General features: G+C 40.7%; 1 protein-coding gene across 1 annotated transcript; it reads left to right on the top strand.

The window, feature by feature from the left end:
* Positions 1–127: 127 nt before the first annotated feature.
* ccdc50a (coiled-coil domain containing 50a) lies at positions 128–22,618 on the top strand. The gene is made up of 11 exons (XM_083911024.1): positions 128–397; positions 3,828–3,890; positions 9,448–9,577; positions 12,089–12,179; positions 12,734–12,836; positions 17,469–17,620; positions 18,432–18,476; positions 18,651–18,815; positions 18,920–19,005; positions 19,222–19,331; positions 20,544–22,618. The coding sequence occupies exons 1-11, from the start codon at positions 343–345 to the stop codon at positions 20,564–20,566; spliced, it is 1,023 nt and encodes a 340-aa protein (XP_083767150.1). The 5' UTR covers positions 128–342; the 3' UTR covers positions 20,567–22,618.
* The last annotated feature ends 463 nt before the right edge of the window (positions 22,619–23,081 follow it).

Below are 23,081 nucleotides of genomic sequence, written 5' to 3'. Positions count from 1 at the left end.
GGGCTTTGTAAATTCCAAGTCTTTTATTTTGACATTTCCAAGCGGAAGTCGTGTGCTAAGTCGCTGTGAGTGCGGGGAGGGAGAGACGCCTGACACGCTAGCTTCAGCAGAGTAGCTGCTAGGCAATTACAGCAGAGACGTATCGAGAGAGATAGTGAAAGAGAGAGAGAGAGGGAGAGAGGGTGGCCACCGAAACTAATCAAAAGGGCCGTCCAGCACCTGAACCATCAATCGGGTTTATGATTAAAGGCGATCAATCAGCCTGCGGTTAACCTTCGGTGACACGCGGACGTGTAATTCAACGTCAACGGTTTTTTTTCGTGACTTATTATCGGTGACAACATGGCTGAATGTAACGTTAGCATCGACAAGAATAAACTACCTGGAGTGAAAGAGGGTAACGTCCTTAACAATATTTGCTGGCTAAATGTGACGTGTCCAGTTGGTTGGGTGACACGAGCGAGTCTAATGTTGGTGTTGAACACGGGTGTTGTGGTTGTCACGGTGGTTAGCACAGCTTGCTAGTTGATGCTAGCTCAGTAGACTTGTAAGGCTGGAGTCAGTCAGGTAGCCAGCACTGACTGGACTTCTTAGCCTGGGTGCAGGTGTCCGGGTGCCAGATTTTGTATCCCAGTCAAGGCTTACACCTCGAAACATTTGCTGTTTCAATATTACTGAGAATAATAATAATTATACCAATATAATGTTCAGTATTACCTTTCATCATGATGTGCAATAATTATTTCTATTGCAGCTCCATTGGTTATATTATGTTAATTAGTAGGTGCAATATATCTCTATTACATTATGTTATGTCATTTGCACTTTACTCCTTAGACACTTTATTTTTATGTTTCACCTTTTTTATGCTCCCTTGTTATCTTATATTGTTATTGTTGTCTTACAGTGTTATCTTATTTTGTTGTCATCTTATATTGTTATCGTTTTAGTAATTGTAACTGCAATTTTAGAGGCAATCTGAAACAATAGCTTCCTTCAGGATAAATAAAATCTTATCTTATTGTTTTTTAGCAGGGAGGAAACAGTTTGGCACTTTGTCTACCACTTCATACGTCACATAATTGGTTTGGATTATGGTAAACTGGTTTGTGGGCAAAGGGACATAGTGTCTAATGGCTACACAGTCACGACACCACCAGTGTGTGTATGTATAGTGTAGGAGTGGCTTATCACATTGAGGTGTTTGCATGCTGTAAGGTATGTGGAGGTCAAGATGCTATGTTATGGTAAAAGCAGAATGGACAGTGGCCCCTTTTTTGTCTTCATAGCTGACATACCCGGTTGCACTTTGCTTTTGGCTATAAAAATGTCTTACTTTTTTGAAATGTTATTAAAAAAAAAACTCACTATACTCTAAACTTTGTCTGCTTCAAAGGTGAAAAGCGGGTGGAGAGTGGAGTTTTTACACTGTAGTAGGTTTTTGGATGGGATGCTGCTGTGCTGGAGGGAAAGGACCCGTCCTGTTAGTGTGAAGCAGCTGCTCAGCGGGATGCTTGTTATTCTGGTCAGAGAGACATAACATGCATTCCCACTTGCTTGGTTAGTCTGCAGTGTGTGAGTGAGAAAGCTGCTGGAAAAAGGCTCAATATCATCGCGTGTGTGTAGGCAAATAGTAAATATTGTGAGTTGTCTAGTTGTACTTCTGCACTGTAACTCATAGATAAACTGGGCTTGTAGTTTGACATTTCCCTCTACACATGAAGACTTGAGCCTCGTTGTCCTTTGTGCATCACGGTGTCATTTTAGATTGATCGTCTGTTTCCAGCACAAAGTGATCAAATAATTAATGTGAGAACTTCGCTGCTTTTTTCCAAAAATGTTGACTTCCACAAGCTTTTCAAAGGAACTGTCACACAAACCCAAATTGTTACAGTACTTAAAATGACTATTGTGTATAAAGCTACACCAGCCAGAGTAAATCTCAGGTTTCTTGGCTAAGAAGATTAAGCATATGGTTGAAAAATGGTCGGCGTTAATTCCCATACTGGTGGGAGGCAGTGGTGGGGCTTTGTGGAGGTCTCGCCCTCTTCTCTTCACAGCATCTGTCTGAACCCAGCAACCTCCCGTCATATTAAAACACAATCTGGACCAAAAACAGAAGCACTGATGAGTCCATCAGTGTTTCACATTCTGAATCCCAGGCGTTGTTGTGCTTGTCAATAATGCACGCTAACACATAGTCATAGACTTTTGCTGATTATTAATTTTTTATATGGATGAAGTAATCTTTGTGAGAGCGGATGGAGTTCCGTGAGCCTGACAGTGTGTGGTCATGGAGTGTGGCTCGGCTCTGTAATGAAAGCTGAGAGGAGGAGAGCTCTAAATGCAAGATTAGTGTCACAGGAAGGATTGATATGACCGTTTGTATTATATGAAAACAAGTTTCATCATAAAACAGGAGTAGGTAAAACAAAATGAGTGAGTTGAATTATTGTTTGGTTTGGGTTTCACTGAACAGATCCGCTGCCAACAGCAGAGTGCTGCATGGCTGCTTGCAAGATGAAATCACAGCTTAATTTTGTTCTTCTATATTTGATGCAGGGATGTTTACACAATCTTTGCAGCTGAAGAAAAGTTTCTTACTGCGATTTTTGAAGATATGCTAAACGTAGGGTAGTTAAATATACATTGCATGAACCTTTAGAAACATATATGCCCAATGCTAAAGAATTTATATCCATAAGTAGCCGAGGTGGTGAGAAAGGCCTTAAATTGCCTTTTGCTTCTACTGTTTCCTACTCAGCATTTGAACACTGGTGGATGCCGAATAGTCAAACCAAGAAAAGCTGCCTCATTTGTTGGTCTCTTGTTTTTATAAGGAGAAAAACTACCCTCCTACAACGGTTTGCACAATTGTTTCCAGAATGAATGTTCACAGCATTTTGGCAGTATCTATATTGAAATCATAAATGGAAAGTGACTGTTGTAGATTTCTTGTAAAGATATAAGATGGGGAAACAAGCAGGAAAAGATGACTGAGATCATGATTTTGGCCTTACATGTGAATTTTGAGTCCTTGAGTTTACAGTTAAGAGAACAGGCTGAATAAAATAATAAGCTGCTGTCAAAAGCTTGAGTAAAATGACTCACTGGTGATTGGTTTGTTCAAAAGCTTATCATGTTTTCATACGCTAGAGAGCTTTGATAAGATACTCATTCTTTGTTGGGGACTGACGTACTCTTAACCACATTAGCATTTAGGATACTACATCATCTGATTAAAATATATAATTTATCTCTGTCTGCGCTGATGGACACACAAATTGTTTGACGTAGGGTTAGGTTTTACTCGTGTATGAACTGTATTTGCAAGCTTGTCACATTTTTCTCAGCCAGTTCAGGGGTTGAAATAGGCTGATCTCACAACATCAGTCTTTATTTAGCCTCTTGATGGTTCCTTATTCGCGGTTTCACTTCATTCTTTGCAGATAGAAAATATCCAAACCACATAGCCAGATGGCAAAACCTTTTATCAGGCAGAGACACACGTGTTAAACAGATCTTTTGATTTTGATTAATTTAATATCATTCAGCAGTCCTAAGGCTCACAAAGCAAATACATACATCATGTCATTTAACAAGCCACTGAACATAAAATAAATTCACAATTGAAATCTGCTCCGCTGCTTGTGTGTTCTGGTCAAACTGAAACCTTGTGTACTCGATTGTGGAGGAGATGTTACATGTCTGTTTAAACACCTGTGACTGAATGTTACTACCGTACAATAGACGAAATTAATTTTAAGCTTTGGTGTCTCAAAACCCTTTTTTCAATTTCTGTCCTTTTTTTTCTCTTTCTTTTTCAGTGTGCAGAGACTTTGCTGTACTGGAGGACCACTGCCTGGCCTACAACCTCCAAGAGCAAGAAAGTAAGAAACTACAACTCAGCCATGTTTTTAATATTTATTTCCAGACCCGATGTTTTTTCACTTAGGACACCAGTAACTCCTTTTTAAAGTTACTGATCAACTTCATTCAGAGAAAAGCTTGGCTGCTTAAGATGAAAGAATTCGGAGAGTTAATAAAGACATTGTAGGCCCATTTCCTTTTTTTCTGGACAGTCTGTTTAAACACTTAAATCATTTACTGTTGTAATGTTTTCTGCATCAGACCTATTACGTCACTGTACACTCTCACTCGAGACTGTTTTCATCAAGCTGCCCTGCTGCATTCCTCTTGTGCTGTAGCTCGATGAATGCTTACTTTGCGAAAGAAGAAACTATGAAAGATGTTTTTTAGAGTGTAGCAGAAGAAAAATGATTCCAGTCCACAGTGCTCCTGTTTTCCCTTTTGGTAAAATTCGTCAAGTCTAACAAACTGCAGCGTCAGTGGCTGCAGCCTGCTTAAGCCTACATAAACCCTGCTTCAGCCAAACAATACTGTATCAGGGCAGGGCTGTGTGCGGACTACAGTTGACTGGTGCATGTGATTTGTTTGGATCGTGTTAATTTGTGTGTGCTGCAGCTGTAGCACAGAGAAGCTGGGTCTAAAGTTTGACAGCTGTGTGTGTGTGCGTGTGTGTGCGCCTGTGTGTGCGCGTGCGTGTGTGCACGTGTGCGTGCGTGCGCCTCATTAGATCAGCTGGTGCTTTTATGTCAGCTCATGTTTGTGTAAATAGCCGGCATCTTTTCCACATGATTTAAAAAAGGCACTTTGGAGACTCACTAAAGAGGTTTTGTTCCCTCGTTGCGCATTTCTTTTCATTCATTAAGATGAATTGCAGATATCAACATGATTATAACTTTTAAAGGGAGACACCCCGCCCCCCCCCCAAACTAAAACATCATACACTGGTCAAATTTGAGGTTTTGGATAATTTTACATTTTACGTTGACATGACTTATTAAGACTAGTGTTGTCACGATACCAAAATTATGACTTCGGTACGATACCTGCCTAAAATATCTCGATACCGATACTGAAACGATACCACGGCAGAAAACTAAAACATCAGCAAAAGTAATGGAATAAAATATTAGATGACAAAATGTGGAACTTAAAATTATTTATTTTTATTCATTACAACACTTAAACTTAAAAAGTCAAAATATAGAGATTTTTGTCAAAGCTGCAGAACTTTATGCTTATGCTTCAATACTACTAATATTATCATCATTATTTCAGGCTGATAGTTAACTTAGCTGCCAATGTGGTTACAAGCATCTCTGTGTCCAAAAAGACAAGTGTCTTGTGTTGTTTATTTGTCTTGTTTGCTCTCACAGATTATTTAATGACCTGATTTTCCATTTAAAGCTCAGTGTTTGTAGTAGAAAAAAATTAACAGCACATTAACTACAATTCTATTCAGCATAAAAATAATTGTAAATCTGGCAATTCATAAAATAAGATAATACTTTATTCGTCCCACAAAAGGGAAATTTGCAATTTGTATTTTAAGTTGATAAAATTCAAACCTTGTATTATCAGCCTGCAAACTACATTAGTGCAGTAAAGTATAACACAAATGACCCAGACCCGGTGGAGGTCTGTGCTCTTACCATACCATTTTCTAATAATGTAAATTACAATATATCTTGTAAATTTTTGACAATAATGTACATGCTATGATTATATTACTAGCACCGGTTGACTTAAAATGAGTGTTGTTGATTATCATACTTGTGAACACCAGCGCATGTTATCGTAAAGTTCATGTCACCAGTGTGAACGTTGCGTTAGCAGACAGAGATATGTGGAACCACATCGGACTGTTAAACAGCTTCTCCCCTGACTGCCTCCTGCAATTCTGATGGGGAAAACAGTTCGCTTGACTTCATCCGGGGGATATTTAACGTTATCTATTGCTAACCTGCAGCTCTTTGAACTCTCGGTGCAAATCGGGTGTCTGTCCGCGAGATGCTTCGCCAGGTTGGACGTGTTGCCTTCCTTGGTCATCACCGACTTATAGCATCTCTTACATACGGGCCTTGTGGTGTCCGTGGGCTTGCCCTCGCTGTCTGCAATGTAAGCGAAATATTTCCATATTTCGCTCCGTGCGTCTGCTTTTACAACAAGCCTCGGACGGTCGGCAGGAGCACTCGTGAGACTTTCGGCCATGTCTGTCTCGCTCTGCTCTGTGACTGTCTGTCACCGTAAAGCCACGCCCACTCCGTCTGCAGGCAGCGAGGAAGCAGAGAGAAGCTGCACAGACACGCTGTCGCAGAAAATTCAGAAAGTACCGATACTAATAAAACGTGAAAAAGTATCGTTCTTAACGGCTGGGTACCGCGGTACCTTTCTAGTATCGGTATACCGTGCAACACTAATTAAGACTAGTGGAAAGAAAACATCCAAATCATTTTTTCTCACTCTGAGCTGGAAATCTCTCTTTCATGGCTGCTGACAGTATTTTCTCATTCATGAAGTGATACAAAAGAGATATCTAAAGTCCCCTCTGTAAAAACCTTTGACTCCAGTATGTCAACAAAATGAAATAAGGATTTTGAACCTGCATTTATCCACATTTCACATGTCTGTTCTGTAAATGTATGCAAAGTAGCACAAAAGATAATGCTTCATTTACATATTTCAACATACATTTCAGAAAACTTGTAAATGTATGTAATCGACTGGGCAAGTTTCATGGTGATATCTATTAGTTAAAATGTTTCCCCTAAAAACGTTTTTTCTCATGAAAAGGTTCTTTTTCTTTGGTGTTTCTAGTAGTAACTTATCTCAGGGACTGCTGGTCCCTCACTCCGTAGGTTATCTCCTGCTGAATTAGATTAAAAAGGACATTTTCTGACCCAGACATAACAAGGCCTTTCTTCCTTTCAGCAGACACAAATAAATATCTGCAGATGGCTAATGGCCCCCGCACCTCCTTATATCCTTCACCTGCTCTCATTCATAAACGGGAAGAGATGATTTTTGTTGAGCTTTTGAAGCGATGAATACATTTAGAGTGTAAATTAACATGGGCACCTTTATTTGTCTGCACTAGGGATGGGTGATATGGCCTGAAATCCATATTGCGATATACATTGCAGCCTCCTGCGATAACGATACATATCACCATATATAAATTATAATAGAACCATTTCAGAACAGGTTACATAGACCCTAAGGAAAGCCACACTGCTGAATTTATTTAGACATGCACATTATACAGTAAGTTCATATTTGTATGTAGACATACAACATTTATCATGCAAAACTGTAATCATACAGTAAACTGTAAACATAATGTTGCTGATGAATAAAAAACTGGTGTCTTTTTTAAGGAACAGACACTGTACTGAAAATACTTTTGAGTATTAGGCACAGAAAAGTCTTCTAATGACAGATATACATAACTTTCCCAGGTGCAGACTATTTTAACCCATTTGGTTTTAAACATTTTCTTGTCATTTTCTTTCTTGTTAAAGGAACGGATACTGTGAATTAATTAAAAACTTCCAGTATTAGGCATGGCTGTTTTTAAATAAAGACTTGCCCAGGACAGATGCTCTCGTCAAATGCTCCCATGGACTCCCTTGTTTGTATTGTGTCCTTGTGCCTGGAAGCACTTTCACCTATTCACTCCCATACATGCGGGGAAGAGGAGATCACCTCCAAAAACATTTTATGGATACCAATCAAAAGGCTCATAATTATCTTGAGACCCTCTTCTTAAAAAAATACATGTGTTCATAATTTTAGACGAAAATTGAGTTACGTGTAGGAGAAGAGGGGTGCGCGGCGAGAGAGCCATAGTGAAACACATTCAGCAGCTTAGGTCCTGTCTACGTAATGGCCCACTGCAAGGCTATTGCAGCGACCATAGAGTGTATAAAGACAATCATCACACAGTCTACGGCAGCGTCACAACCGGACACGAGAACCAGGAAACGCGGCCGCTGCATGAGCAGCTCTCATAGGAATGAATGGGCGCAATTTTCGGTCCGCCGTCCATTCTTGTAATATATCTATGGTTATCAAGATAGAGCATATAATTAAAATCCTTATAGTAGGCCATTTTTTAATCGTTTATATCGTATATCTTTTATATCGGGCATTACTAGTCTGCACTGGACAATAGTTTGTTTTTCTGTATTACTTAAATATCACCATTTAAGGGTAAATTATGCAACAAGCTCTGCAAGAAAGAAGAACAGATGTCATCCAGCCACACACAAGCCATACTAGGCTCTCTTTTAGCTGTGATTCATTTAATTTTGGCTGGCCTGCTCTTTTGTTGTCATTAACCCTTTTAAAGTCTTAGTGATCCATGAACAAAGCCCATCTCCCTTTGCTCCCTTTGTCGCCACACTAACTGATCTGCTTTGAGCTGGACAAATCTTTGTTTCACCTTTGACCCTGGAGGCTACTGAGGTGAATGCTGGCTGACAGTAAATAGACAATGTCCCTTTTTGACATCTGACATCAACAGATGGCCATCCCAAAAGGGGCTTTTTAGCACAATCACTTTAAGTTAAGGTAGAGTTAAAGCTGGCTTTTATTTCCATTCAAAATGTGAAAATGCTTGAAATGTGCATGGAAACTATTATATTAGGACTGTGTCAGCACTTGGTGTGTTTGTTTGTGGAATGTGCTTTCTCTGTTTCAGCATACGGCTCATACTGATACGTCTGAGACTCAGACAGTCCAACTTTCTCACCCTAACTCCCCCTTTTCTGAATGGCGCGACCTCTTCAAGGTTGAGTTTGTTGAATGAACGAATGTCATAGTGTCCGGTCATGTTTTTCCTGCTGCCTTGAAAGATGAATCAATCTTCCTGTTGAGAAATGTGTCAGTGGATAAATGATAGCCTTATCTCGTGTTGTGACATCCGTTTTTTTCCAAGTATCTTTTTGGAAGGTGTCGTAAACTTAGACTATTGATCAGCGTCATCCAAAAAAAATCAATGTCAAACCCCTTGACGTTTTATCAAGTCGCCACAGCTGTGACTCACAGTTTCCTGTTTCAGCCCTACCAGTCAGAAAGCAGAAACTTTATGGAGCCTCTCATGGGTAAATTGCTAAATGTAATTTGGTCCTTTTCTCATGAAAGCTGGCAACAGATCGATGGCCAGGTGAAACAGAGCTGGGCGAGTGAGTGATGCTCTCCATGCTTACCAAGTGCTTGGAGTGCGTCAGCAAGCAGGATTTATCATCTGTTATGGCCCACAACGTGCCATCACACAACCTTGGAACAGCACCTCAGCTGTGAACATTAATTTCTCAGTGACTAAGAGAGCTCTGTTTATTATCAGAGACTGAAGCATCTGTGTCCTCGGCGTTTATCTTGTTCTCTTCAGACCGTCTAAACAACACTACTGCTCCTCAGAGGGGAAAACCTCAAGAACCCGTGGATCTGTCGATAAACTCCGCATCATCATCATTCATCTAATTCCTCATCACTAGTGTGGTATAGTCAGCTGACTTACTCCTGCTTTTGTGTGTACACAAGTTTTCAGAGCAGTTCCTTTGTGTTTGTGTCCGACAGTTGAGAGCCACTTGGCGTCCAATGTCAATAAGAGCCGTCTGGTGCAGAAGGACCTGCTAGTGGCCAAGAAGCTGCAGGAGGAGGAGGATCAGAGGGCCAAGGGCCAGAACAAGAAACAGCACGTTGAGATGTGGGTATCTCACACACACACACACACACACAGACACACACACAGACACACACACACACAAAAAATAATTTGTCTATAACAAAGCACTGGAGAAATTGACAAAAAAAACATACATACAAAAGTATGTTAAGGTTCATGAAATCCAGCATATACGTTAAAGCCGTTATCTGGTTCTTGTTTCAAATAATCATCTAGAAGGTGGAGCATTACCATCATTCTAAGTGGAGAATTATTCATCTGTATCTGTTTAATAATTTCATCCCATTTCTGAAATTAAATGACTTTATGAAGTCATCAGAGTACTTTGCAGTGGGGATGCCATGGTGAGGAAAGTTTCCAACCATTTAATGGAATGATTTTACTGGAAACGCACCACAACCGTGCTCCATCTAAGCTTTTGCTGCGCGGGCAGGACAGCACAGGAAGCAGAAGTGATGAACCATAGATTGTATTTAAATCTGGTGTAAACCTATTGGGTTGTTCATACCATAGTGGTGTGGTAAACTAGTTTCTGGTCATCTTATCATAAACTATATAAATGTATATGATCTAAATGATCAGATTCTAGTTTTTAGACACCAAATTCTTGTCTAATCAGGTGATGAGTGAAATCTAAAAATAAAAAATAACATCTGCAGACTGCCGCAGCAAGCCTACTTTGCAGTAATGGCTGTATTTGTTGCTTTGTTGATGGCATCTGTTTCAGATTAGTGTAATCTAATGTAATTACTTCCAAACCCTATACCTAGACAGATTCTTCACCAGCAAAGTGATCCATCACTTCCGCATAGATGACGTTCAGTGTTGCTTTGACCCTTTTTATTGTTGTAAATTAGTAGGTCTTTCATTACCATCGTGTTTATGCTCTTTCATTCAGTTTTTGCTCGAGCAAAGATGTGAAGGTTTGGCTTTGTTAGTCAGGTTAGAATTACCTCTTATTCGGATTACTGAAGAGGATTACTAAGTCATACATTTAGGATGAACAAGATGTCATTGAGTTTTTATTTTTACGCAGTGTGCAGAATATTTTTTACTGGTAAAGGCTTCGCTACAAAGGCAACCCAGGCAGATCATCCAACGTTCTTGTGGTCTCTTTGTGGTGTCTCCATAGCCCTGAAGTATAATTATACTTCTAAGGGGTTTGTTATGCAAGTAACATAATGAGTTATGTGGCTTCCACACATTGTTGGCTAACAGCTCCTCAGCATATGAGAGTGTTCTGTTGCATCAACTTCGGTCAAGATCAGGAGCTGCAACAAAGCTCGCTCTAAGTATAAGTCTTCCTCTCTGCTTTGCAATTTTTATCAAAATAATATTGCTGACTCACAGCTTAGTGAGATCATTGTTTCACTAACACACACACACAGACATATAGCAGTGGGCCCCAGGGAGAGGCCAGATGCTCTACCATCGATGCAGGCCAGGCCAGGCCAGTGCTGCCTGACGTGCTGGGAGCTCACGCTGCCATCCACTCCGCACTTGCCAGTGTCGCTTCATATACACCCACTCAGACATGTGACTAAACAAACACACAGGAGAATACAGCATCACTTGTTTCTTAGTACGTACAGATGACATAATTTTAAGGTGCTGTTAGGCCTGTTTTTTTACTTGTTCCACCTTAAGTTCTCGCAATCCTTCAGCTGCTGGGGTCAAATAAAGGTGCAGCACAAGCTGGTGAAGCTGTTACTGTTTAAGTAAAGCATTTTCCTTGTGTATGTCTACATACACAAATGGTGAAATGATTTTTGCATACCAGCCCTCCAGGCAGATGGTGTTGTTGTCAAAATCATGTTGTTTGAAAGATAGGAGTGAGCCAAAGCATGCTGTTGAGATCAACATCGCAACAGGCAAAATATTCCTGCTCCTGCCTGAAGCACACACACTACCTTTCACATTTTCAACATTCACTGCTGTGTTTCTCTGGTGTAAATTGATTTTTTTAAACTGTTGTGCAGCTCTTGGTTCACTTTTCAATCGTACAAACAACAGTGAATCTACGGTATGTTTCATGATTTATAATTATGAAATGTTAGGGTAGATACTTGGTTATTATTGTTGTCAACATGACTATTGTCCTAAGCGTAACTACGCTTTAAGGGCCCGTCTGACTTGCTTTATACTTGTTTGACACTGAAAAAGCGTTGTTTATATTGTATATATTGCATCGTATGTGGAGTATGTGTGACAAGTTAGTCAAAAATGTACCTATTGTTGAGAGTCTGATAAATATATTGAGGGTCAGAAGAATGCCAACAGAAGCATCAGCTTTTGAGTGCTCAAAAAGGGAAACATTGTAATATTCAACAAATATGTATGAGTAAGATATGAAAAATAAAATGTACAATAAACTTGCTAAAATCTTGGCCATCATCAAGATAATTAAAATCCTTACTTTTAAAAACGTTAGAGATTAAATATCCTGAAGCTATTGACACACGTATTCTGTATATGCTGTAATGTTCTCCAAACCCCTTCCCCCATATACACATGACTCTTTGGGAACCTCAGTGAGCGTCAAGACATTGAGATCGCCCAGGAGATTCAGGATCAACTGGTCCGACAGGCAGAACAACAGCAACAGCAGGAAGAGAAGGATGCGGTAAGAAGCATGCACACATACTGACATGTCTGCCCATTCAAGCAGAGTGCTGGTCACATGCATTGGTTAATGGCTTTACTTATAGTATCTTGTACCTTATCTTGTTTCTCAAAGTCTTAATCACAATGTTTATGCCCAACATTCAAAACTACAGTATCTGAATGTTTTCATCAATCAATTTCCATAATATTGTTCATATAACAAAGAAATTGGATAAAGATTCAGTAGTGGTCCATCCATGATGGGCTGCCACTGCTTAAGATATCTCAGTTGCCACTGATTTTTATCTTGCCTCTTAAGTTGAGAGAGTGATAGGTCTCATCGCTCCATAGTTCTGTGAACAAATGCACTAACTGGGCTTTGGAAAGCACAAACATCAGGGAACAATGCATCCCATCACTGTAAACGGATATGTTTGATACCACACTGTTTGGCAAAAGAGAAAAATACTTCAACCCAAAACAAAGTGACATATTTGTTATGGATCAGCCCAAACAGACTTTTTATTATGCACGTGGGACAACCAGTTTTACCCTGGCCTTGTTTGTTTGTAGGCCATAGCTCGTAAGCTGCAGGAGAAGGAGATGAAAGAGGAAAGGAGGAGACAGAAGCAGCTGGAAGCAAACTTTGAGGAGGAGTACTTTGAGGATCACGGAGGTAGGGCGAGCACCACTGGCTCTAGTTAATGTCTGTGTGGTTTTGTGTATATCTCCTTTCTGCGAGGACATGAGACAAGATAATATACGTCCTCCTCTGTGAACTGGGATTTTTTTTTCTCAGCTCAGGATGTGTGAGGGTGTGCACAGCGCTGGATATTGCGGCTGACTGGAGGCAAAGATTTTGAAATGCATTTATAAGCACACAATTAACCCTGAAGGGAGGCTTACATTTTCCTACAAGGAAATAATTTGTCATATTGCTCCCATTCAAGAGCGAACACTGCTGTAAATGGGTTTAACAGTGCTCCAGTTTTGAAGATACAGCTTGAATGTGCTTTGATAGCAGATTCTTACCTCAGATATTAAATTAATATCTAGTTAGTCGGCTATGAATGCATACAGAACAGCAATTGGATCTACCAACTGATGTCACAGTCCTATAAATCTGTATTTATTCTGCTTCTAAAACATTTGATGAGCACCTCAGGGCACACTCACACTGTCCGTCCATACCGTGCCCCGTGCTTTAGGGAACTTGTCCCCACCTCCCTCTCCCCCTGCTGGCCAGGCCCGTTTGTACTCACACTGCCTGGGCCTCGCGCGAATGCTTCTTGCCTGTCCATACGTCATCACGCCGTAACACGTCACACGCATTGACTGACGTCATCGTGATGTATCGCTTTGTTTACAAATCTTTCCATAGACCTCTGAGTTTTTGTGCGTCTTGTCCAACTGTAAGATATTTTCATCCAACCAAATCTGCAGTAAACACTCCACCTCCGCATCACACCAACGTGAACCTTTCGCCGCCATTGTTGTTGTTGTTGTAAAATGTCCGCGCATGGTCCGTCTTTTTTTCTTTTTTTTTTGTCTATGTCCGAACAGGCGCACATAAAAGGACGTCAGAGCCGCTGTAGGCCTCGTGCTCGTACATGTGCAAACACGCTCTCTTATAGTTCTTAAGGTCATAGGTGTGACCTTCAGTATAGGAAGGAGGTATGTTTCACCCTGTTATGAGGTTCACTTGAGACTCCTAAAAGCTCGCCTATTTTCTCTGCAGCTTTGTCAGCCGGCTGAATCTAATCTTACAGATTGACTCCCTGAACTTTTCCTGTCTGAACCCTTGGCCATGTTGTATTTGGGTTTTGTTGACAATTAGCATACACAACCCCACTCATATGTGATTCCTAGATGGTGAAGAGGAAAATATTTTTGTAGTAAACACAAAAAACAATACATTTTCTACTTTTATTTATTTTGTTTTTTTATATTGCGAGCACCATTCTATTCTCAGCAAAGCACATATATTCCAATGGTATTTACTTTCACTGCCATGGCAATGTTGTATTAACCCTTAGGGTCATTACTGACGAGGAATTTTAGTTTTTGCCACTCCTTAGACTTTGATGACTCATGATACGTGTGTATGTTAAACATGGGATGCAGAACAGGGCAGGTGGACAGTTGTCAACAGAGAGTAGCAGCTCTAGAGGCGTGGTTAAGAGAGTGAGGTGTCTGTGTCTACACTTTTTGTTGACAAACAGGACTGAGCAAATGTCCCCAGCTGTCATTGTACCTGACCTGTTGTGTCTGTATAGATCACCAGCTATCCAGGTGCGTTACCTCGTTCTTAAGATGTGGTTGTGTCCTTGCTGACTGTGTCACTCTGCCCTGCTCTATTTACACTAGAATATTTGTGCCACTGCCAGGCTCACTATTTTTGCCGTATTGCCTCACAAGTTACATAACCACTCACCTATAATGTGCGTGTGTGTGTGCGTGTGCAACTACAGCATGTGAGAATGTACACAGTAAAACAAAGATTCAGCTCCTTTGTTTACCCTGCATCTAACACTGTAAGGGCCTGATGTCACAGTGAGTAACTAGATACATTTTATTGAGGTTATGTGATTCAATGTGTTGAAGGTGTTTTCGTTTTGGGACTGACACCATTTTGTGCTTGAGTGTTTCATTTTAAACCTCCATCCCACCAGTTTATATCCTTATTATGCACATGTACACACATACACACACACACACACACACACACACTCACACACACACTTCATTGATATCATGTCGCTTTTCATCCGGCCGTGTTATTGGCTGCTCCTCTTAGGAAATGAGAGGATGTGTTTGTGTTAATCCAGTGGATTACAGTTGCACACAAACCGGCGTGGGGGCAGAACATGTCTCCGCTTAACAGATCAGGAGGAAGAAACGAAGTGTATTTAAAAGTGATGCGGGACAGAAGAGAGCAAACACTTAAACAAGCCCAGTGGCTCTGAGTAGATCAGTGAGGCCGTCTTCGTACCTGCCTCCTTTATTCAAAAGTTTGAACGTCAACAAAAAACAGTTAGACGTCAAGCAGCAGGTTAGATAACTTAAATTCCATTGAGCTGACTGAGGAAGCACACAGCAGAGGCCAGTACTCAATGTGCTTTTCCACTCTTTTGTTTTCATTCAAACTTTTGTCAGTCACAGGCCAACTCCCAGCACGATGTTCTCAGTCTGAAGTTCTGTTTTTCTCCTTTTTAAATCAATCAGACACTGCTTATAATGCAGCATATTCTTCGTTCACATGAGGTGTACTACATATGTTTTTAGCTGTATCCATCAAACAACATGCAGGAATTAAAGGATGGTTCAGCACAACAAAAGTCTGAAGTATTTGGAGCTTTTCCATTCTTTAGGTAAAGTCTGAATGAATATTACCATCTTTATGTAGGCTCCAAACACTTGTTGCAGCTGTTCAGATTATCTTACTGTAATAACCACATCTCTGGACATTTTGGTTGCAGCCAATTCCTACACTGTTGACATCTTTAGCATGTACTTTGTCTTTTCATCATAACTGTCCTGTGTCTAACTCGGTGGGTACTAACCATCTTAGCCTATATCATTACTGTCTGTTTTTCTTCACGTTTCCATGTTCTCATCAACCATCATCATCATTCTCTCCACGGCGCCCTCCTCCCACTCGCTCCTCCTTCTCTGCCCTGTTCAGCTGCAAGAAGACCACTTGATTTGGACAAACACGCCCGTCGCAAATCGTCTTCCCCAGGCCGACATGATGCATATGCTTCAGTCAGCTCAAGTCGTGATTACTCCCCAGATTATAGCTCAACAGAGCCCAAAAGAAGCAGGTACCCGAAGCAGGACTCGGCAGCACCCCACAGCCGCTCCAGATACCCTGAGCACTACCTGGTAGCAGAAGGAGGGCGAAGCAGGCATGCAGATCCATACCCAGAGCACCTGCTGGCCTCTAGAGGCAAGCATGGGGAGAGGTACCCAGATTACGAGCCCACACAGACTGGCAGAGTCAGGGGCCATGGGGGGGAGGACATAGAGAGAGTGGTGAGGAGGAAAGAGAGACCAGCCAGACCACCTCCACCAGGGAGTCCCATAGAGCGAGACAAGGCCTGGGACAGAAAACATGACAGAGACAGGGGCAGAGACCTGGCATGGGAGAGGCATATGGTAAAAGAGCAGAGAAGAGACAGGGAGCTGGACCACAGGGGGGCGAGAGCAGGAGGAAGAGACGGGGAAAGATCCCGAGATAGAGGGCTGAGTGGGGACAGACAGAGAGAGAGAGACAAGCAGAGACAAAAAGACAAAGACAAACAACGAGCGAGAACCAGGAGCATGGAGGGAGGACTCGAAGAGAAGCCGGGGCACAGCAGGGACTGGCCGAGGGAGGGCAGGGCTTCATGGGAGGAGGAAGGGGATGATGGTGAGAGGGAGAGGAGGGCCGGGGGCCGACAGCGCGTCCACTCCGGCCCTGAAGAGGTGTTTGACGAGCTGGAAGAGCAGGGCGGGGGTCCTGGCAGGGAACGCAGTCATTCTCATACCAACGGAGAGACAGGTAGCGCCCTGAGCCCTCCGCTGGGCTCTGCAGGGATGTTTTTGTGGTGTGCTTGAGTTGCTTTTTTGCTTCAGCAATCTCAGGTGGTGGGCTGCTCTAAAATTGCAATCACTAATGAAGACACCAATTTCCCCTCTACTCATGAGGACGATGACTGACGTGATTCAGATTTTGTTGGTTTTAAATGATTGGATTTGTTGCTTTTGTGCTGTGGGGTTCACTCATTCTCGTAGCGTGTGCTGGGTATTTGAACTAAGCAATGAAAAAGAAAAAGTGTGCTGTGATTTTTATAGAGGAAAAGCTTCATAGGTTTTGATGAGCTAACATTTGGCATTTACAAAGGGTTTCAGGGCTGGTGAGCTGGTGGTGTTATCCTATCCCAAAGCTATTAAATTTTAACTAAACACAATGACGAGCTAAAACACCAGTAGAGATGCACTGCAGCCCTTTTAGGTGCCTTATGGCTTTAATCCAACTGCATTTGTATCTGTTGTAGTGCTAAAATGACAACTCGATGAGTCGTAAAATTATTTTGAGCCTTTTAAATATTTGTTTATAAAGAAAAATGGAGAAGAGGTCAGGTAAAACAAACAAAAAGTTTGAAGACCTAGCCCTGGAATCTGGGAAATTGTGATCTTCATTTTCAACACAATTTTCTGATGTCTTGAAGACAAAAAAATTAAATTCTACAGATTATTCGATTATGACAACAATTGCTAGTTGCAGGCCTAATCTATTGTTAATATAATGTGCCAAAATCTACAGGTCGTATCGTGCACCGAGGGAGTGGAGCAGTAATAGCAGAAACTGTGTATGGAGTGAGCGAGGCTACCAAGGGGCTGACGAAGCTTGATATTCGTGAGCAGGAGTTGAAGGACATGGAGGTGGCCAAGAGAATGCAAGAGGAGGAAATGAAGGTGAGGAAGGAAAGTATCGTATTTACTTTATTTGTGCCAATAAAAAGGTAAACGGTATCATGCGTGTGATTTGAAATCAAACCTACAAAGCATAGAAACTAGATAATATGTTGACATATTGTATCTTATTGTATATACATTTATCACATTTAACAACTCTTCCCCCATTAAGCTTTTATGTTCTGTTGAAATATCCCAAAATTTCACACCATGCATTTTAAAATTGCAATACCTGGTCATTGATACCGTACAGCCAAGACCAACCTGAAGCACTGAAACTTGGTTTTACTGTAGAGCAACGCCCAGCCTCTGGTTAATGCTTGAATTAGAAGTCAGATCAGATATTGAGCTGATCATAAATCTGATATCAGAGGTCTGACAGTAGGCTTATAAGTCTCTCAAAACAATAGGCTTAGTGTAATTAGTACAGTATCACCTCTTCACACCATTGGACCTGGAGTGAGGGTTATTCAGCTGTATAGAATTAGTTTTTTTGGGCATAATATGAGAAAAATTATATTATTATTAAAAGAAAAATGTGACCTATTTAATTTAGATTAAATTGTTCACATAATAGTCTATTTTTCATCTAGCATGCCTAAAATAATCAGCAACAGCTTCAACATATGTATATATCTATAATTACTGTATGAAAGAAGCACCGATGTGATAAAACTATATAAATGACTTGAAGCCTGAAAAAACAAACCGAAAGGCCTCAATCTTAGTCATTTCCTTTGTTTATATAACGTTTGACCAATGTCTTCCACACCAAAAAAAATTTGACTTTTTGATTGTTCTCTGATTTCAGGCCAGCAAGGGGAATGTACGTGCAGCCCAAGTGGCACAGGATGAGGTTAGTGGGAAGTCGTGAAGTCTGGAAACGTTTCTTATGCTGTTTTTCCTGAGTCTGTATAGGTACAATACAAATATATGTAGTGACATGGAGCACAATCGTGGTGCTTTGGAGGTTTTTCTGTTTGTGTGTTCATGAGTTGATGTGAATGTGTCTGATGTCTCATTCTGGCAGGAAATTGCCCGACTGTTGATGGAACAAGAGAAGAAGGAATACAGGAAGAATCGAGAGCGAGAGACTGAGAGAGAGCGGGAGAAAGAAAAGGAGCGGGAAAAGTTGGCCTTGGAGAGGATGGCGATGGAAAGGAGGCGGCCAGAGGGAGACTACAGGGACTACAGGGTGATTTGCCCTTACCACACTCATTTTAAAACCTGTGCTTTGGGGTGAAATATTTGTGCAACCTATACCAAGAAACTATAATTTTTGTTGTTTGTGGTTTCCAGCCAAACTCAGAAGAAGTAGTCCGGCCCAGAACACGAGATGAGTATGAACAACAGAGGCAGAGGAACCACCACAACAAGCCTACCAGGTACAAGACACCCCATTAAAAATATTTCCAGTCATTCAAGAAGTAGAAATTCAATTCTTAGACAGCGGTATTGACTGGTATTGTTTTCGCATTGGTCACCCACTATTGGGGGAACTGCATAGAGGTTATTTTGAGCATTTTGCTAGGTGTTTATATGTGTGTCTGACTGTCTGTGGACTGAATTAATTAATTTTCTCTTTGGTTTGTACGTCTCAGACCTCCTCAGCCTCGTGCACACGACTATGAAAATGTGAACTCTGGCTACGGCTACTTGGACCACGGTGCTCCTCCCCGCGCACCCGCCAGACCTGAAGCTGCTTTCAAAGGTATAGTGTCCATGTGACAGAGCAGCTGTATTTCTAATGATCTATTTATCTTAAATTATTCTTATAAACAAGGATGGACCCTCCCTTTACTCTGGCGTTTTTTTCATTATTGCATTTTAATTACAAATTGCGTATCGTTAACATTGCTGCTTACTATTTTTCTATAGCTTATCTTTATATCTTGATGGGATGTTTTTCTTTGGCACTCTTGGCTCCAGAAGGTACGACTGTCCTAACCGCACAAGTTCTGCGAAGGAAGTGTTTTTTTTTTTAATTTGTTAAAGCTAGAAATCTGCAAAAACATATCCTCAGCTCACACACCCTTCCTATCACGTACAAGTCTCAAATAGATGATACCTGACAATGCCTTTCTTTTTTATTTTACTGAGGATGCTGTTGTTAAAAATAACGTTCCTCTTTGATGTTATAAAAACTACTGTAAGGGTGCAGCAAACTATTATTTTCATACTGAGGAATTTGATGGTAATTTTTCGATTTTCTTTTTTCTTTCTAGAATAAATGTTTTATTGAGAAACGGACCACCACAGTTTCCCAGGGCTCAAAGTGAGCCCCAAATTACTTGTTTTGTTGGACCATCGTGAAAAAACCCAAAACACATTTCTTTGACTATCTTATGACACAGGAAAGCAGCAAATCCTGCCATGTAAGAGGCTGAAAACTGTAAATGTTTGGCATTTTGGCTTTAAAAATCCTATTGGTTTTTGATTCATTTTCTTTCAATCAAATTAACGATTAATTTTTGCAGCGTTACTGTAAATATGCCTACCACTGCTGAAATGAACACATATAATCAGTAAATATTTAGCTAATTTATGCTCTTACATTTGCTTACTTTTTAGACACATGGTAAGAAAAGACCAGAGGCACTTGCCTTGTTAGTGTGTTGACAGTTGAGAGATGACAGGAAATGAGAGACGGGGAACAAATTAGAGATGTTGCTGCTCAAATACTGGGCCTTAACCTCCAGGCCACCAGGGCGCCCTGGGTACTGATGTAATTCACTAAAGCATAAACTAAAAGAATTATGTGAAGAAACCAGTCAGCAGAAATAAATTTCAGGTCTCAAAGAAGACAAACTGATGTCTGAAAAGTGCAGTGCAAAAACAATACAGCTACTATACAACTGAGATTGCAGTGTGACGTATGTGTGCAGCTGCTGATGGATCTCTGTGTCTCTTCCATCTTTTCCAGGTGCTGCCTATTACAAGCGGTGACTCAGGCTCTCCACCATGTCCAGACTTGCTGTCAGTGCTTCTTCGTCCTCTTTTTTTTTTTTCTTTTATTTATCTTTTTGTTTTTAACCATTTGCACTCTGATGACCAAAAGCCTTGGGACAATCTCATGAGTTGTCAATGGGATATATATATATATATATATATCTTTTTTTAATACCCTCCAAAGTTGGCCCAGAGTTAAAAAAGTTGGTCTTTGTGTGCTGGAACCACACTCTTCTTATGATTATTATTATTATTGCTGTTATGATTATGTTATTATTTCTCTTAACTGACTCAACATCAAGACAAGCCAAAATAACAGCCTTGTGACATAACCCCCCCCCCCCCCTGATTCTTAGCTGTCGAATTAGAGGAATCAGCTCCTCGACCTTCTGTCGTCATCATGTGCTGATGTTCATCTCGTCTGTGGACTATGCCATCACAAGGGCTCAAGGCCTCTGCTGGATATAAACCATGCAATCTCAAAATTCCTCATGAGTCTTCATGGGACGTGCCTGTCTGGTCCAACATGGCTGCTACAGTGTCTTAGATTCCAACATGGCAGCTGCTTTGTACATCCATGCTGCAGTTCTGTTCTCTTGTCACGCTGTGCAACAAGGCCACACCGGCCCTTTCCATGTGCCACACAGCGTACAACTCTGGAGGGATACGCTTCTCTTGCTGTATTCAAACACAAATAATGAGCCTTTATCAAGATGCTGGTAGTTTTGGCTTTGACATGTTTTACCACCTTGTTCCAGTGCAGAGGAGGTGGAGCTTTGTGATGATCCATGGACTTTTATTTGGCTGTAGGCTGTCTTCTGCTTGTGAGGGGCACTTTGTAACCCCAATCAACCCTTAAAACTATGGACAGATGATATCCTGTCTGTGTATGTTTCTATGTGCATGCTTACTGAAAGTGTACAACTGTGTACATGCATTTCAGCTCTATATCAAATTATCTGGCTCTCTTTTATCGTCAGAATGGGCTTAAGCCTCAAAAAGCCAATAATCTTCTTTGTGAATGAACAAAATATGTTAGCTATTATAATGCTGTACAATATATCTCTGTTCTGTCACCATTTCATATCGGCTCATTATCTCCAAACCAAATCTGGCCCATAAAAGGAACCAGTACCAAATTGAAATGCATGTACATTGCTTGTCTGTGTCAAACCCAAATTCCTGCTTGTGCTTACGGCACACATGAGGTGCGATTGAATATTTACTTGTTTAATTTAAATGTAAATATCCATTTTCTTTTTTTTTTTTGTGCTACCAAATTATGTTCCCCATCGTGGAAAATACAAGATTCTCTCTTTAGTCCCTTTTATCTTGTGTCCCACTAGTTGTGTTTGTTCAAAAGGGAGCCTTATATTTTATTTTTATACACTCATTTTGTTGGTCTTTCCTCAGATTGTTCCCTTGATCCCATTTCCCCCAAACTTTCCCGCTGTCACGTCCAATCTACTTCTTTGTCTCAAGCTCAAAAGGCAGACATCACTTCCTGCCTGCAGAAAAGACAAACATTCCCACAATAGAAGTGCATCTGGATGGAGGGAAATCAGTCACAGAATCAGCTAAGATATATATTTCTGCTCAAAGGGACCTATTTTAGATTTTTTACTACTCCAGGATCCATTATTTTCTGTTCATATTGAATAATAAGGATGATAGGGAAAATGAAGAGCACATTCAAGCTTTTGAGTTTACCAACATGTTTGTAATGCCCACAAAGTGATTCAGTCTTGGAACATTTAGTGCTGCTCTCACCTTTTGTAATAAATGTTGCTGAAATCATAAATCCAAAATGACTCCCTCCCTGCTCATACATGTTTGTATTGCCAAGGACAAACGTGCAGGTGTTATTGAATCATAATATGCGTTAGATGATGAGAGAATGAGATTTGTGCCATATGTTTCTAATTTTTTCAGGAACTTGAAAATGGGAAAAGCTAAAAGTTGTGGTTGTAGCAGAGTTACCACACCCACCAAGGTGGGACTCCTTATTTATTATTTGGTGACAGCACCACCATGTGGACATGATGACAATTAAGAAAAGAAAAAAATTGTTCAAAATTGAACTGATTAGGATGCGTCTTTGTGTAATTGTGGATGTTGTGCATCAGACATTAGTGTGGAATCGAGTGCTGTCTACATCAAGTGCTACGTTTTTAATTTTCTTTAATCCAGGGCTTGTATGCAATCTACCAATCATGAATCAACACATATGTGTTGGCACTTGCTGTAACAGAAGTTGTTTTTTTTAAGTAAACAAATTAACAAGTTGCTTTTACTTATAGTGTCTCGAAATGTAATAAACTGTATCAGCATTTCCACTGTTTATGAATATGACTCATTCATTAAATCAGTTACTGAAAGGGTTTCACTCAGTGTATTTCAAGCTCCGAGCCCACACGGCCTAAATTGACCCCCAACTGGACCTAAGCATCTGGAAATAAAATGTTTTCATGTATTGAAGAATTTCTTTTTCTTTTTAAGTGAAGATACACTG

This window comes from Echiichthys vipera, assembly GCF_963691815.1.
Source record: "Echiichthys vipera genome assembly, chromosome: 3".
NCBI lineage: Eukaryota > Metazoa > Chordata > Actinopteri > Perciformes > Trachinidae > Echiichthys > Echiichthys vipera.
This window is presented reverse-complemented; position numbering and strand designations above follow the sequence as displayed.